General features: G+C 37.0%; 1 protein-coding gene across 1 annotated transcript in view; it reads left to right on the top strand.

Moving 5' to 3' along the window:
• WDR49 (WD repeat domain 49) overlaps nt 1-17,258 on the top strand; it is a 156,008-nt gene that overhangs the window by 47,005 nt on the left and 91,745 nt on the right. The window contains 2 exon segments of the mRNA XM_036849652.1: nt 4,686-4,853; nt 6,707-6,855. Coding sequence (XP_036705547.1) covers nt 4,686-4,853; nt 6,707-6,855 — 317 coding nt within the window.

The raw sequence follows: 17,258 nt of genomic DNA, 5'->3' as shown, positions 1-17,258 counted from the left end.
TCTGGGTAGAAATACTTTATTTTGATTGTAGTGTAATTATATTATGGAATTTCCATGGACTTGAAGATATAATTATAGTACTGTGTTGTATACTTTATGTATTATAATATTGCTTCATTAAGTCAGGTTATAATAACTCTTAGCATTTTCTGTAAACAAAGGGAATATTTTCATTGAGGTTGCTCCTGACGAGGATACTTGTCGTCAGATTTTATACTGTTGGTACTTCTAGTAAAGTAGCAGTGTTAGTGTAAAAGTGATCAGCAACCTTTATGTTCCTAAAATTAATTGCTCCCCAGTGAGGCTCAAAGAACTCAGTTTTATAAGAACTGATTACTCCTTCCTTCCTTCATTTATCTCTTTCTTTCTTTCTTTTAAGAAGGAAAGAGTAGATGAGAAAAAGATGGAAAACAAGAGGACATAGGAATACTATGTCCTAGGGGGATAAGTAGCAATAAAAAAGTGAAGAGATCAGGAAAGACTAAAGATGAAGTGGGAGTTTGGTCTGGGATTGAGAGGCTGGGGAACAGAAATGTGGTTGGTAATAGAAAGAACCTGGCATACATACAGCAGTGTGGCTTAGTGAAAAATAAGGATGCAGTAGTACAAAATGGGAAGCTCACAGCCAGACAGGACTGGGCTCAATCTCATCTCCACCTCCAATTAGCCACATGCCTTTGGGTGATATGGCTTTTGGACTATTTCCTCATCAGTAAATTTGGGATATCTGCCCACTGAAGATGACTACAGGGTGAGGGCATCTGGCATGATGATACCTGGTAATGAATGGGAGGGATTCAAAAAATTACCCGAATAATTATTATAAGTAATCCATAGATTGAGGGAGATTACATGATGGGGAATGAGCAAGAAATGCACCATCCAGGTGAATTCTGGGCAGAGTGGAGAAATAGACCAGTTTGGCCCTTAGCAGTCTTTTTGTGTTTCACGACATTTCACAATACACTGCTCAGTGAATTATTCTGTTTGCCTAGAGCTCTGTGAGCTCTCCTTTCTGAAAGTCTCCTTTGCATTATTGCAGCTCCTCCTTTTTTCCTTAGAAATTGTTTTCTGGCATTGATTTGTAGAACCCTGGCATCAAAGATCGGTTAAACTCATTTACTTTAAAGAAGTAGAAACTAAAAAGAGAAGCCCAAAGTGGGTATTTTTTTTTTTTTGTATTTTTAAAAGTTAATTAATTTGGTTGTGTGGGGTCTTAGTTGCGGCAGGCGGGCTCCTTAGTTGCAGCTCACGGGCTCCTTAGTTGCGCCAAAGTGGGCATTACTGAACTCAGGTTGGGCTGCTCGCCACTTGAAAGTCAATACTTGAGAGACAAGTGATGGTAGAAATGGAAAGGCTGCTTTATTCAGGAGGCCTGCAACCTGGGGAGAAGGCGGACTTGTGTTCTAGAACCAACTCGGAAGATTCTGCTCGGCCATGAAAGTTTTTAAAGGGAAAAAGGGGGAGCAAACTCATTTAATCATTGAGGTAGGGGGTCAGATTCATCACCTTCTCCCATTGCATGCAGACTTGTGGACTCCTTGTGATCTTTCTTTAAATGCTGTCTTGTTCACACAGTTGGCTTGAGGGATTACAGAAGGGGAAGCTGGGGAAAAGATCTAGTCATCTGTTAATTACTTAGTCTTCATTTCTATTTCTTTGATGTAAGGAAAGCATCAACAGGTTAGGCAAGGCATTGTGTGATCAAAAGATTTGAAAGGTGTGCTTGGGCAGGAGGTGAGTAGAGCATGGGGGCGCCTAGTTTAAAGGTTAGTTACAATATAGCTTTGCTAAAGTGACAAGACAAAAGGGGCCTCCTGCAGAGAGCTGCTTCCTGCAAAGGGCTCTCCCCTGCAAAGAGCTGCTTACTCGGCATTGATTAACATAAAGCATATCCATCATTAGTAACAGAAACTTTAAGAATCACTTGAAAAAGCAGGTGGAGTGTTTTGCAATCCCAAATTACTTTGTAGCTGGAAATTAATTAGCTGAGTTCTTCAGATCTATCATGGTTGGGCTTCATGAGTAGAAGGGGGGAGGTTCCCCAGATCCTGATACTTTATATAAAATTTTGTGTGTGTACACATCTTTCTGGTGGAGAAGGTCTATATCTTTCATCAGATTCCCAAAGGGGCATTTGATATCCCAAATTTTAAGAACTGTGGTTTAATTCTCTAGGCTATAGAAGGATGGCAGTGCTCTAAGGAATGTATTCTAGTGTCTTGCTGCTCCAAGTGTGGTCCTAAGAGAGCATCAGCAAACACAACTGCGGATCGTTAGCAATGCAGCACCTTAGGTTTTCTGAATGAGAATCTGTGTTTTAACACCGATCTGTAGGTGACAGTTGTGCATATTAAAATATGAGAAGCCCTGTTCCAGTGGTCAGGAGATCAGATCTGACTTTGTACTCTGGCTCTGCCAAACGCTAATGTCCAATCCCGACTGGATTTTTAATATTGCACATTATATAACATTAAACTACCAAACTCAGAATCAGAATGCTTGGGCTCTAGTTCTGAGTTGGACAGCAGTCAGTTGCTGACTTTGGCCAAATCTTTGAACCTGCACGGGTCTCTATTTCTTAGCCTGTAAAATAAAGGAGTAGATTCGTCTTCTTTGAGGCTCTGGATTCTGGAGTTTACCTTTTGTTTCCCACACATGTGTTTTGTCACCACTTATCTCTTGAAATGCTCTCTTTTTGTCAGGGCCCACCAAATGTCTTCCAAACCCTGAAGCCCACACTGGTTTCTTTCATCTTTGAACTTCTATTATAATTTCTGTACTACTCAATTTATCCCTTTATTGTATACTAAAGTTTTCTGTAATTGTTTGATTTACATATCTTTTTTTCCAAGCTTGGGACCATCAAAGCTATGTCTATTTCTTCTCTTATTAAAGGTATCATAGCACAGGGCACATAGTAGATGCCTAATAAATCTGAAGATTGGATGCTGTGTTTTGAGAGAGGACATCTGTATGTGACACATGAATAGCCCTAATCTCCTTAGTTTTAAATTGGTCATGTTAAAACATATAAGTCCCAGTTGCTTTTAGAAGCAATCATCTTAATAGAATAAGCTCAAAGGAAAGAATGTATTGAGCTATACTTCTACCTCTCAGAATTTCCTTGCCTTTAGTAATTCGGAAATGTATGTATTCATATATATGTGTGTATATTTATACACATATGTATATACACATATCTATATAAAGCAAATTAAATTCTTTCACCAAAATAGTAAGACTATTTCCAAGGTAGTTACTAATAAGTTAGCTTGCCATTTCCAGCACAGCTAACAATACAAATACTGTGGTTCTCACTTGGAGAAAGAATTTTTAAAATAATCTTAAAATGACAGAGGACAGAAGACTCCTGTGTTAGAGAAAAAAGACTTCATTTCTCCCAGCACAGCAAGCCCCATGAGTATCTGCATATTTGTGTCAGTTCCCCTTGACACCCAAGTCCCACAGAGGCAAAGCAGACAGTTGCAGACTAATGCCTGCACACGCAGTGGGTCATGTTACAGGAGAGGAACCCTGAGTTTAGAGAACCTGAATCTTCTACAGTGGGCAGGCGCGTGCTATCTTTTGCTCCAGAGTTATTCTTGGTAGTAAGTTTGTCTATCATTTGCTGCAAAGGGAGAAGCGATCTTACATTCTAAGGCTGTTTTCTATGTAAACACCTTTAACAAGATAGTGTGGAAGGAAGTGCTGTCAGGGATTAGTTTCATAAGAAGTGCAGGAATGTGAGTGATCCATTGAGAATTGTATTCCAAGAGTGTTATTCTTGATTCTGTAAAATAAACAGATCAGAAACATTTTCAAGAGCCGTTCTATTAAAGCAACTTTTCTTAAGCTGTACAAAGTTCCAACATCCGTCTTTATGTGAGGCAGAAATTTGGGCTTGAGGTCAAATCAGAAATCTTTCACCTTGGGGCACAAATCATTGTCTTAGCAAAATGCAAAAGAGAACTGCCCTCTAACCATGGAGGGCTTAGTGGTTTGAAGTTGGTGACTGAGCAGCTATGTCTTTTGGAGCCTGAGAGTCTGATAGGAATGCATAGGTCGTTCTGACAAAAGGCAGCAGGATCACTTTTGTTGCTTGGGAAGTGGGATTTTGCTGCCCGTCTAGTACTAGATAATCAGGAACAGGGGAACAGCCAATCAACCTGGGCTTCTAGCTGTGTTTGTGACTCTTGGCAGAGCATTAAGTCCAGGACACCCCACTCTGAAACATTCTAGACCAGTCAAAACATAAAAAAACCTATGGATTGGGCGTGAGCCGGACCTTGAGAGCAGCAGATGGCTCATGAGCTCCTGTTTGCCTGCTTTAGGCCCAGGAGGAAGAACCCAGCATTTTGGCCAGATGCTTATATCTCGAGGATCCCACATGATTATTGTGATTAATATTGTTTCCTGTCATGTGTTCTAATTAAAAAAAATTTTAAGCTATCGTTGGGGTGGAGGAAAAGTCTGAATGCAGACTTTGATGTAACTTTTCGCTGTAGGTTCTTTGGTGAGAGAAGGGGTTAGTGAGGTGTTTTCTAAGTGTCAGGTTGCATCATCATAATCTGAGTTTAATTTTTAATTTTATCTTTTAAAACAATTCTGTTTTGCCTGTATCTTTTGAGAAATCGACTAAAGGTTGTTTTCTTTTCTTTTCTTTTCTTTTCTTTTTTAATCAGTTACTTACAATGCGTCCTTAGATGCTATTATTTCCAGTACAACCAGCAATACAAACACTATGGTGCTGGCATGCAGAGAGAAATCAAAAAAGCATCTTAAAATGACATCCTTCAACATTGCCCAGGGCATTCATGCTTTTGATTACCACTCTCGTCTCAATTTAATTGGTATGTAAAATAAATCATGATAACTGTGAGGGACTCATCAGTAGTCTGGTATGCATATCTGCATGCTTGGAGCCTCTTCACCATGTTGCTTTATTGCTAGAGAGACCAACTTGAACAGCTCACATTTTATTATGTCTGATAATGATGCATTATGATGTGCAGCGTATATGAACTACATTGGGGTGACAATATGAGAAAGTTCCCCAGTGCTTTAATGAGTCTTTTTATCAGAATTGGTGGGGAATGCAAAATGACATAGAGAAAGAATGCAGTGTCTGCCTTCTGCCATCTTCCTAACATCACCAAATGCTCAACCCAAATACATCATTTTCTTATGTGCGTGCACACACACACGCACACACACACTCACTCACTTACTAGAGAAATGCAAAATGTAGAATGTTTTTCAATCACCTTTCAGAATACAACTTCCAATGCTTTTTGAAAAATTTCAGATTTGTCCTTTAGCATACTAAAGGAGAGTTCTTTTTTTGATGTAAATTTTAGCTGAAGAAATAAGCGATAAAGGTTTTCAGGCATTATCTATTTAAATAAAATATTTAGATATTTTGAAAGCTGATAATTTGATATATATGATATTAGTTCAAATATTATAAAAAAGTGAGGTATTATTTTGAAAATTAATAGGCTAGTACAGAGAATGAACATACATGGCCTACAGAATGGATCATATTAACCCTCTTTCAAAAATTATCATTTATATAAAGAGTATTGATATCAGCTAAGCTGAGTCTCTAAAATTCCCAACAATCACAGCTGACAATCATGGTAAAAAGAGACCTTGACTTTGAACTCAGGAATATGCCAACATCAGACTTTCAAGGAGGATTGTAGATTTATTAGAGAAAGCTGGAGGAGTTAGTGAATTGAGTTTGGGAGGACTCAAATATCAACCATTGCATTGATTCATTGATTATTTCAGCCCCTTTATACTGATCGCTACCTTGTACCTGGCACAGTGCTGGTATTACATATTACTTACTGTATGCAGTAACACTCAGGGTAAAATTTATCAATTGTCTTACTAATTTCATACTATGGGGTAAAGACTTGAAACAAGAGTGGGTTCTTATTGCTATAACCCTTACTCTGGGTATTAATCCAAATAGGGGTCTGCCATTTATGGCGATTCCGTAAATGTGAATAAGTTCAGCTCCACGGTTGGCCCTAAACAAGGGAACGACAAAGAGTGCTCTGCTGAGTTTCCCCAGACCTGAAGAAGCACTGTGCTCCCAGTTTTTGATATGCTCCCTGAATATAATCAATTTGTGTTAAAAAAACAAAAAAAAACAAAAAAACTATTGCCTCAATAGAGCAGGTCAAACATATATTTCTGCTGCTTATTTGCTTGCAAATACTTGATTATTTACATGACAGTGAAAATAATTGGTTTCCTTACACTTTTTCATCAATTTGGAAACTTTAAATATTGTTTTAGTTCTCTCTTACCCCTGGGATAATTTTAACGTGGTCTGCATTCCTAGGCTGTGATGGCTGTAGAGGGGGAACTTTGGGACTGGGAGAAGGATTTTCTGCCCTCCGGGTTGGGCTACTGGTTGCCTCTTAATGGAACTGTCTTGTCCTTTCACCCCATGCAGACTCCTTCTCCCCTACACCCTGCATTTCAGCTATTTCCAGTGATAGCATTCATGCTCTATTAGCCTGGGCTATTGGACAATGATAAGATTTTCCTTCCTTCAAGACAAGGGTGCATTAGTGCTCAGAAGGATTTTATCAACCTACGTTGATACAGTATGTGATATACTCGTTTCAAAAAAAAGTAGAGTATTCATGTTATTAAAAACATTCTTTTTCTTTCTAATTCTGATTAGCAACTGCTGGCTTTAACAATAAAGTTTGCCTTTGGAACCCCTATGTTGTCTCTAAGCTGGTTGGTGTCCTTTGGGGTCACTCAGCCAGCGTAATAGCTGTCCAATTCTTTGCTGCAAGAAAACAACTCTTCGTCTTCTCCAAAGATAAAGTTAGTAACAGTGTGCATTTAATTTATTTAGTTCTGCCTCCCCATTTCCTACCCAAATCTATCTTTGGTCTGAAATTCCTCTTAGAGCTGGTGTAGATTTTTATAATACAGTGACTTACTACTATGTTTTTGGAAATCTGTATTTTAAAAATGATACTGATGGTAATTTAGGAATAGTCCTGGGCAACTGGACAAGGTATTTCATGAAAAAAATTTTTTTTTAAGCCATGTACTCATAGATGTAATCCTTACTTTTGGGTTCTCAATAGGCCACATTTTGAGAGTTTCCAAAGTACTCACTAATCCAATAAAAATACAAAACAGAAATGGGAATGAGAAAATGTTGCTTTGCTAAGATATGGAATAAGCACAGCCAATGAACTATTGTTGCTTTTCCATTGAAGAGACTCAGTAAATTAGAAATCAAAGTTAATCTGAAGAATATCAAGTACATTAAGAACATTTCAGTTAAGTATATTAGTCCATTCTATTTGATAATATTGGTGCACATTCTAAATATGGTGGGAAAAACATTGTACCAAAACCAGGTAGTCCCGGTTGTATCCTGATCACATTATTTGCTACTCATATCTCCCAGAAGAATTTCTTTATCTCTAATAATCTCGTCATGTGTTCCTCTGTAAAGCTTCTGTTTTACATAATGCCTGATATAGATCCAGTTAACGTGTGATAGATTGCAAGATACCTGGCTGTGAAGAGAAGAAGGACGGGCAATAGGCTTACTGGGGACAGCCTCTGAGACTTTTTCGGTGACTCTGACTTTTAATTCTATTCTAAAGTGATACTTGTATATGTGAAAGTTACATAGAAAAAATAGAAATTCGTCTTCAACTCCTTAGCCTCACCCTGTGCATGAGTCCTGCCAAACTTGCTTATTTTACTGTATTACCTATCAGACTGTAAATCTCCTCCCTTCACCTGAAACTTCACCACTCAACTGCCAACTCTAGTTGATTCTACCATCAAATATATTTATCAGCCTCACCTCTCCCTCTCAACTGCCATTGCTCTAATTCAAAATCTCATCTTCTTTTGAATTATTATCTTTCGATAATAATCTTTAGCTCACCCAAAACATTGCAAGGTGCCTAACATGTCTCCCTTCTTGCATATAGGTCTCATTCCAATCTGCCCTTCATCCTGCTAATTAAGTGGTGTCTAAGAAAAAAATCTTCAATACTTCCTCTTACCCTCATTCTAAATATCAGCTCTAAAATTCTTAAGCTTTTATATAAAGCCCTCCCCCAGTCTACCAGGCCCACCTCGCTTCTTGCGTTTCTCTTCCATTCATTTGATGCTCCGCATCACACTTTGCCTGTTTCCACCATGCTGCCTCATGGCTCTGCCACGTGCCCTTCTTTCTGCCTTCAGTTCCCTCTCCTCCATGCTCAATTGGCAAAAGCCTATTTATCCTTGAAGTTTCAGACTTTCTGGAGTCTTTCAGACAGACCTAGGTGTTTCTTTCTCTGCACTCCCAATGCACCTGTGTGTCCCTCCTTAGAGCAGGTGTTCTGTTGTACTGAAATTGTAGTTAGCTTTCCTAAGTAGGGTCAGTGTCTTTTCAGCTTGTACACTTGGTGTCAGTCACAGTGCTTGGCACCTTGCAGTGTTTGTTCAGTGATTTTTTTTTTTTTGGCTGCATTGGGTCTTCGTTGTTGCATGCGGGCTTTCTCCAGTTGCGGCAAGTGGGCTTCTCACTGCAGTGGCTTCTCTTGTTGTGGAGCACGGGCTCTAGGCTCACGGGCTCAGTAGTTGTGGCTCACAGGCTTAGTTGCTCTGTGGCATGTGGGATCTTCCCGGACCAGGGCTCGAACCCGTGTCCCCTGCATTGGCGGGCAGATTCTTAATCACTGCGCCATCAGGGAAGCCCCAGTGATTATTTTTTGACAGTTTGAAGTGAATACATATTACTGTGAATCTTAAATACCAAAGAAACTCAGAATGAAAACTTTTCTGATGCCTTAGCCTTTAGTTGTTTTATTTTCTGAGATCTTTTAGCACTTTGTTCTAACTCCCATTATTGAATTTGTTCTTTAAAATATTTATTTATTTGTGGTTTTTTTTTGGCTGCCTCAGATCTTAGTTGCACGTGCAGGATCTTTCCTTGTGGTGCGTGGGCTCTTTGTTGCTGTAGTTGTGGCCTACGGGCTCAGTTGCCCCGCGGCATGTGGGAATCTTAGTTCCCTGACCAGGGATCGAACCGGCATCCCCTGCACTGCAAGACGGATTCTTAACCACTGGACCACCAGGGAAGTCCCCCATTATTGAATTTAACACAACCTGACATGTATACTTGAAGGTTGTATATGTATACTCTATCTTTCACTGTATTTTGAGTGCTTAAAGACAAAGATTATTTGTTGAATTCATTTTTCTGTTTCCCAGTATCTAGCACATATTAATGTACGTTAAATACATGTTGAATAAAGCATATAAAATAGTGTAACTATCAACTAACCGACAGGATTCACGAGGTTTGGAACTCTCTTTTTGGGTTGTGCCATATACATAGTAGGTCCTGAATAAATTTTAGTTAAATGCACAAATCTTTATCAAAGCTAAATATGAAAGAAATAACAGATATTTTATCATTATAGAATTCCCTGAAAGGTGTTATAACTTTAAAAGCAAGTGAAAAAAATGTTCTTAGAGTCAGAATTGATTGTGTATAGCTATCATCAATGTTAAGACTACCTGGCCTCTTTCAAGTCAGTTTTATCATGCTATTTTTGCTTTGACTTTTATACCATTACATTGTAATGAAGCTTGTCATGCCGGCTTTCACATTAGTATAAATCCATTTCACTTCGATAAATGCATAAGAGTCTTAGCCTGTATGTCTTCACAACAAACCACAGGGCTTTCAGCTACCAGGTTAAGCCTTTGTTTTATTGCATAAAATTCTTTTGGATATTTTATAGGACTAGGGTTAATTTAGGGAACAGGGAAAATGAAAGAAAGCATTCTTTTTTCAAAGAGTCTTTGATTGAACCATATTTTGGTCTATGAATTGCTAAATTAAAGGATTTTCAGACCAAAGTAATTTAGTTCCAAATAATTTCCTGAGACTTACTTCAGTTCTTTTTTGGAAAACTGCTCTATTGTGCTTTCCAGTGATTATTAAACAATAAGTTTATCCCTATAGCATTTGGTATAAGTAATAGTCCAATTGCATTTTGCTTTGGACTCCTAAATTGTCTCATAAGATGGCAATCACTGATGGCAAGGCCCTGCTGGGAGCCAGTAACTTGGTCATTTAGAGGAGGAATCACCATGAGAGTAAGAGGATTTTCAAAGCCTCTGGGAAATATCTCAACCAGTGAATCTGATTAGGCTTTTCTATTGCTCCTAACTCTTCTCTCCTGGGCTACTAATCCTGATTTGGCCACCAGAATCAGATCGTTTGTAACTTAATCTTTTGTTTGAGGTTTTGATTTTTCCCAGAGTCTGGTTTCTGTATTGTGCACCCAAGGTTGGGAAGGAAAATTCAAAGACTCTTGTGCTGGTGACTAGCTCTTACCTGTGTGTCTTCCTTTCCCTTCTGCATACCCTCTCTCCTCAACTTTCCTCTATCCATCCAGAGACAAAGCCATTTTCATTTTGTTTAAATTATGCAAGTAAACAGATTAATGCTCTTCTGTAAAAATTACAAATGAGAAAGCATGTAGTACAAGAAGTGAATATCCCTTTTCTTCACTCCCCCTTCAAATCAATCCCTCTCCCAAGAAATATCTATTATTAACATGATGTGTATTGTCTTATATTTATATCACATACTTATATACTATAACATGTTATATTATAATAATATGTGGTGTTGTTATAATTTATTATTATATACTGTATACCATCCTATGTGCGTATACAAATACAAAGTAGTATTTATGTAAGTGGCATCACATGAGACATACTTTCCTGCAACTTGTTTTCCCTAAACAATATCTCCTGGAGATCTTTCAATGTGAGTATACATAGACCTGAATTTTTACCTGCTACATAGTAATTCATAGTATGGATGGTCATAATTTAATTATTCAATCACCTGTTGATTATAAGAGATATTGTCTCTAACCAGCTGTCACACACACACACACACATTTACACACACATGCACACACACATCTTTAAGACCACATAAGTAATTTCTTGTGATATGTTCTTAGAGATACATTTCTAGAAGTGATGCTATTGGGTCAACAGGGATTCAATTCTTAAAGGATGGTTTAGATGCAGGAATATTGTTCCAATTGGTATACACGTCAGAGGTGTGTAAAGGTGTTTCTTTCCCCACATTCTTGTCAGTGATAGATACCACTAATGTGTTCATTCTTTTGTGAATCTAATGGACAAAAAATTAGGATGAATTTCTTCTTCAATTATTTTTTAGCCATTTATATTTCTTGTTTTTTGTGCATTATCTGATCAAGCCCTTTATCTTATCAACTGGACTCGGGAATACTATCAATAGTAGTAGTTTGAAAAATATATTCATTATCCTTTATTATATATGATGCAAATATTTTGTCTCTTTCAAGCATACATCTTTTAACTTTGTTTATGTGATTTTTATCATTCAAAAGTTTTAAATTTTTATGAAGTTGAGTCTAAGAAATGATTTTCTTTGTGGCTCTGGTTTTGTATCTAGCTTAGGAACATGTTCCACAATTCATATTTATAGAGGTGTTCTCCTTTAGTTTCTGCTAATACTTATTCTATTGTCGATTTTTGTTTTGCATTTAACTTTGCAGTTTATTTTTGTGTAAAATGTTTTTTTTTTCCTACAAATGGACATCCAAGATTCTTTTTGAATAATTTCTTTTGAAAAATTTGTCTCCCTCACTGGTTTGAAGTTCCACTGTTATCATTTGAATTTCCAGGTATACATGAATTTGTTTCTGGATGCTTTATTCTTTCCATTAGTCTATTTGCCTTTTCCTACATAAATACACCACTGTTTTAACCAGCATAGCTTTATTGTATGTTTTGATATCTGGTAGAGAAATTCCTACTTCTGTGGGGTTTTTTTGTTTTTTGGGTTTTTTTAATTTTAACAATCCTCTGGCATCTTATCCTTCTAAGTAAATGTTAGGATCAGTATTCATATTTCATGAAAAACAGTATTAATTTTTGGATTGGATTTACATTGAATTTGATAGGTGACATCTTTAAAATATTGAGGAAGCACACCCTGTATTTATCCATTTATTCATTTTTTAAAATACCTTTCAGAAAAATTGTACACAAATTTCCCATTCCTTGTTGAGGTTTTTCCTCCACGTTTCAGGTGGCATCTTATCATATTCTTGACTTTTATGGGAGTGTTTATAATGGGATGTGCCCACTTTCTATATAACCTATACATTTAGTTTTAAAATTTAACAATTTTTTTCTAAAACATTTTTTAACTGCCTGGTAATTTTGTATGCTCTTTTGTTGTTTGCTCATTTGGGGGATTTTGACTTTTAGCTCTTTAATTTCATATTAATTACTGCATTTTCTTATCAAATAATTCTAATACCTGGAGTCCTTGGGGATCCAACTTAGATATTTACTATTCTGATGATTCTTCCTCATGGTGAATTGTTCCTTATTGATTCTTTCTATGTCTGGTTATCTTTTATTGTTACCTCATTTTTTGCTGTTGCTAAACTATAGGCATTCTGAGGAATGAAATTGAAAATGCTTTTCTCCAGAGAAGATTTGTGTTTGTTTCTGCAGAATGGAAATGAGGAAAACTACTGTCCTGAGGCTACTGCATTTTCCTTTTTTGTTGTCCTTTTAATTGAACAGTCTTGCCTCAGTGCCTCCGACTCACTGCTGGTCCAAGTCTTAGGCTCCTGGTTATAGTTTTTAATTTTTTTATTTTTTATACAGCAGGTTCTTATTAGTTATCTGTTTTATACATATCAGTGTATACATGTCAATCCCAATCTCCAAATTCATCCCACCACCACCACCACCACCCCCCACCCTGCTTTCCCCCCTTGGTGTCCATACGTTTGTTCTCTACATCTGTGTCTCTATTTCTGCCCTGCAAACTGGTTCATCTGTACCATTTTTCTAGATTCCACATATATGCATTAATATACGATATTTGTTTTTCTCTTTCTGACTTACTTCACTCTGTACTAAAGTCTCTAGGTCCATCCATGTCTCTACAAGTGACCCAATTTCATTGCTTTTTAATGGGCGAGTAATATTTCATTGTATATATGTACCACAACTTCTTTATCCATTCGTCTGTCCATGGACATTTAGGTTGCTTCCATGACCTAGCTATTGTAAATAGTGCTGCAATGAACATTGGGGTGCATGTTTCTTTTTGAATTATGGTTTTCTCTGGGTATATGCCCAGTAGTGGGATTGCTGGGTCATATGGTAATTCTAATTTTAGTTTTTTAAGGAACCTCCATACTGTCCTCCATAGTGGTTGTATCAATTTACATTCCCACCAACAGTGCAAGAGGGTTCCCTTTTCTCCACACCCTCTCCAGCATTTATTGTTTGTAGATTTTCTTATGATGCCCATTCTAACCGGTGTGAGGTGATTCCTCATTGTAGTTTTGATTTGCATTTCTCTAATAATTAGTGATGTTGAGCATCCTTTCATGTGTTTGTTGGCAATCTGTATATCTTCTTTGGAGAAATGTTTATTTAGGTCTTCTGCCCATTTTTAGATTGGGTTGTTTGTTTTTTTTAATATTGAGCTGCATGAGCTGTTTGTATATTTTGGAGATTAATCCTTTGTTGATTCATTTGCAAATATCTTCTCCCATTCTGAGGGTTGTCTTTTGGTCTTGTTTATAGTTTCCTTTGCTGTGCAAAAGCTTTTAAGTTTCATTAGGTCCCATTTGTTTATTTTTGTTTTTATTTCCATTTCTCTAGGAGGTGGCTCAAAAAGGATCTTGCTGTGATTTATGTCATAGAGTGTTCTGCCGATGTTTTCCTCTATGAGTTTTATAGTGTCTGGGCTTACATTTAGGTCTTTAATCGATTTTGAGTTTATTTTTGTGCATGGTGTTAAGGAGTGTTCTAATTACATTCTTTTACATGTAGCTGTCCAGTTTTCCCAGCACCACTTACTGAAGAGGCTGTCTTTGCTCCATTGTATATCCTTGCCTCCTTTATCAAACATAAGGTGACCATATGTGCATGGGTTTATCTCTGGGCTTTCTATCCTGTTCCATTGATCTATATTTCTGTTTTTGTGCCAGTACCATATTGTCTTGATTACTGTAGCTTTGTAGTATCGTTTGAAGTCAGGGAGTCTGATTCCTCCAGCTCTGTTCTTCTGTCCCTCAAGACTGCTTTGGCTATTTGGGGTCTTTTGTGTTTCCATACAAATTGTTAAATTTTTTGTTCTAGTTATGTGAAAAATGCCATTGGTAGTTTGATAGGGATTGCATTGAATCTGTAGATTGCCTTGGGCAGTATAGTCATTTTCACAATGTTGATTCTTCCAATCCAAGAACGTGGTATAACTCTCCATCTGTTTGTATCATCTTTAATTTCTTTCATCAGTGTCTTATAGTTTTCTGATTACAGGTCTTTTACCTCCTAAAGTAGGTTTATTCCTAGGTATTTTATTCTTTTTGTTGCAATGGTGAATTGGAGTGTTTCCTTAATTTCTCTTTGTGATCTTTCGTTGTTAGTGTATAGGAATGCCAGAGATTTCTGTGCATTAATTTTGTATCCTGCAACTTTACCAATTCATTGATTAGCTCTAGTCATTTTCTGGTGGCATCTTTAGGATTATCTATGTATAGCATCATGTCATCTGCAAATAGTGACAGTTTTAATTCTTCATTTCCAATTTGTATTCCTTTTATTTCTTTTTCTTCTCTGATTGTCATGGCTAGGACTTCCAAAACTATGTTGAATAATAGTGGCGAGAGTGGACATCCTTGTCTTGTTCCTGATCTTAGAGGAAATGCTTTCAGATTTTCACCATTGAGAATGATGTTTGCTATAGGTTTGTCGTATATGGCCTTTATTATGTTAAGGTAGGTTCCCTCTATGCCCACTTTCTGGAGAGTTTGTTTCCTAAATGGGTGTTGAATTTTGTCAAAAGCTTTTTGTGCATCTATTGAGATGATCATTTGGTTTTTATTCTTCAATTTGTTACTATCGTGTATCACATTGATTGATTTGCATATATTGAAGAATCCTTGCATCCCTGGGATAAATCCCACTTGATCATGGTGTGTGAAACTTTCAATGTGTTGTTGGAGTTTATTTGCTAGTACTTTGTTGAGAATTTTTGCATTTATATTCATCAGTGATATTGGTCTGTAATTTTCTTTTTTTGTAGTATCTTTGGTTTTTACATCAGGGTGATGGTGGCCTCATAGAATGTGTTTGGCAGTGTTCCTTCCTCTGCAATTTTTTGGAAGAGTTTGAGAAGGATGGGTGTTAGCTCTTCTCTAAATGTTTGATAGAATTCACCTGTGAAGCCATCTGGTCCTGGGCTTTTGTTTGTTGGAAGATTTTTAATCACAGTTTCAATTTCATTACTTGTGATTGGTCTGTTCATATTTTCTATTTCTTCTGGGTTCAGTCTTGGAAGGTTATACCTTTTAAGAATTGGTCCATTTCTTCCAGGTTGTCCATTTTATTGGCATAGAGTTGCTTGTAGTAGTCTCTTAGGAGGCTTTGTATTTCTGCGGTGTCTGTTGTAACTTCTCCTTTCTCATTTCTAATTTCCTTGATTTGAGTCCTCTCCCTCTTTTTCTTGATGAGTCTGGCTAATGGCTTATCAATTTTGTTTATCTTCTCAAAGAACCAGCTTTTAGTTTTATTGATCTTTGCTATTGTTTTGTTTCTATTTCATTTATTTCTGCTCTGATCTTTATGATTCTTTCCTTCTACTAACTTTGGGTTTTGTTCTTCTTTCTCTAGTTCCTTTAGGTGTAAGGTTAGATTGTTTATGTGAGATTTTTCTTGTTTCTTGAGGTAGCCTTGTATAGCTATAAACTTCCCTCTTAGAACTGCTTTTGCTGCATCTCATAGGTTTTGGATCATCGTGTTTTCGTCGTCATTTGTCTCTAGGTATTTTTGGATTTCCTCTTTGATTTCTTCAGTTATCTCTCGGTAACTTAGTAACGTATTGTTTAGCCTCCATGTGTTTGTGTTTTTTATGTTTTTTTTTTGCCTGTAATTGATTTCTAATCTCATAGCATTGTGGTCAGAACAGATGCTTGATGTGATTTCAATTTTCTTAAATTTACTGTGCCTTGATTTGTGACCCAAGATGTGATCTATCCTGTAGAATGTTCCATGTGCACTTGAGAAGAAAGTGTAATCTGCTGTTTTCAGATGGAATGTCCTATAAATATCAATTAAATGTATCTGGTCTATTGTGTCATTTAAAGCTCGTGTTTCTTTATTAATTTTCTGTCTGAATGATCTGTCCATTGGTGTAAGTGAGGTGTTAAATTCCCCCACTATTATTGTGTTACTGTCGATTTCCTCTTTTATAGCTCTTAGCATTTGCCTTATGTATTGAGGGGCTCCTCTTTTGGATGCATATATATTTATAATTGTTATATGTTCTTCTTGGATTGATCCCTTGATCATTATGTTGTGTCCTTCCTTGTGTCTTATAACATTCTTTATTTTAAAATCTATTTTATCTGATATGAGTATTGCTACTCCGGCTTTCTTTTGATTTCCATTTGTATGGAATATCTTTTTCCATCCCCTCATTTTCAGTCTGTATGTGTCCCTTGGTCTGAAGTGGGTCTCTTGTAGACAGTATATATATAGGTCTTCTTTTTGTATCCATTCAGCGAGCCTATGTCTTATGGTTGGAGCATTTAATCCATTCACATTTAAGGTAATTATCGATATGTATGTTCCTATGACCATTTTCTTAATTGTTTTAGGTTTGTTTTTGTAGGTCCTTTTCTTCTCTTGTATTTCCCACTTAGAGAAGTTCCCTTAGCATTTGTTGTAGAGCTGGTTTGGTGGTGCTGAATTCTCTTAGCTTTTGCTTGTCTGTAAAGCTTTTGATTTCTCCATTGGATGTGAATGAGATCCTTGCCGGGTAGAGTAACCTTGGTTGTAGGTTCTTCCCTTTCATCACTTTAAATATATCATGCCACTCCCTTCTAACTTGTAGAGTTTCTGCTGAGAAATCAGCTGTTAACCTTATGGGAGTTCCTTTTTATGTTATTTGTTGTTTTTCCCTTGTTGCTTTTCATAATTTTTCTTTGTCTTTAATTTTTGTCAATTTGATTACTATGTGCCTCAGTGTGTTTCTCCTTGGGTTTGTCCTGCCTGGGACTCTCTGTGCTTCCTGGAGTTGGGTGGCTATTTCATTTCCTATGTTAGGGAAGTTTTTGAGTATAATCTCTTCAAATATTTTCTCAGGTCCTTTCTCT

This window comes from Balaenoptera musculus, chromosome 4, assembly GCF_009873245.2.
Source record: "Balaenoptera musculus isolate JJ_BM4_2016_0621 chromosome 4, mBalMus1.pri.v3, whole genome shotgun sequence".
Classification (NCBI taxonomy): domain Eukaryota; kingdom Metazoa; phylum Chordata; class Mammalia; order Artiodactyla; family Balaenopteridae; genus Balaenoptera; species Balaenoptera musculus.
This window is presented reverse-complemented; position numbering and strand designations above follow the sequence as displayed.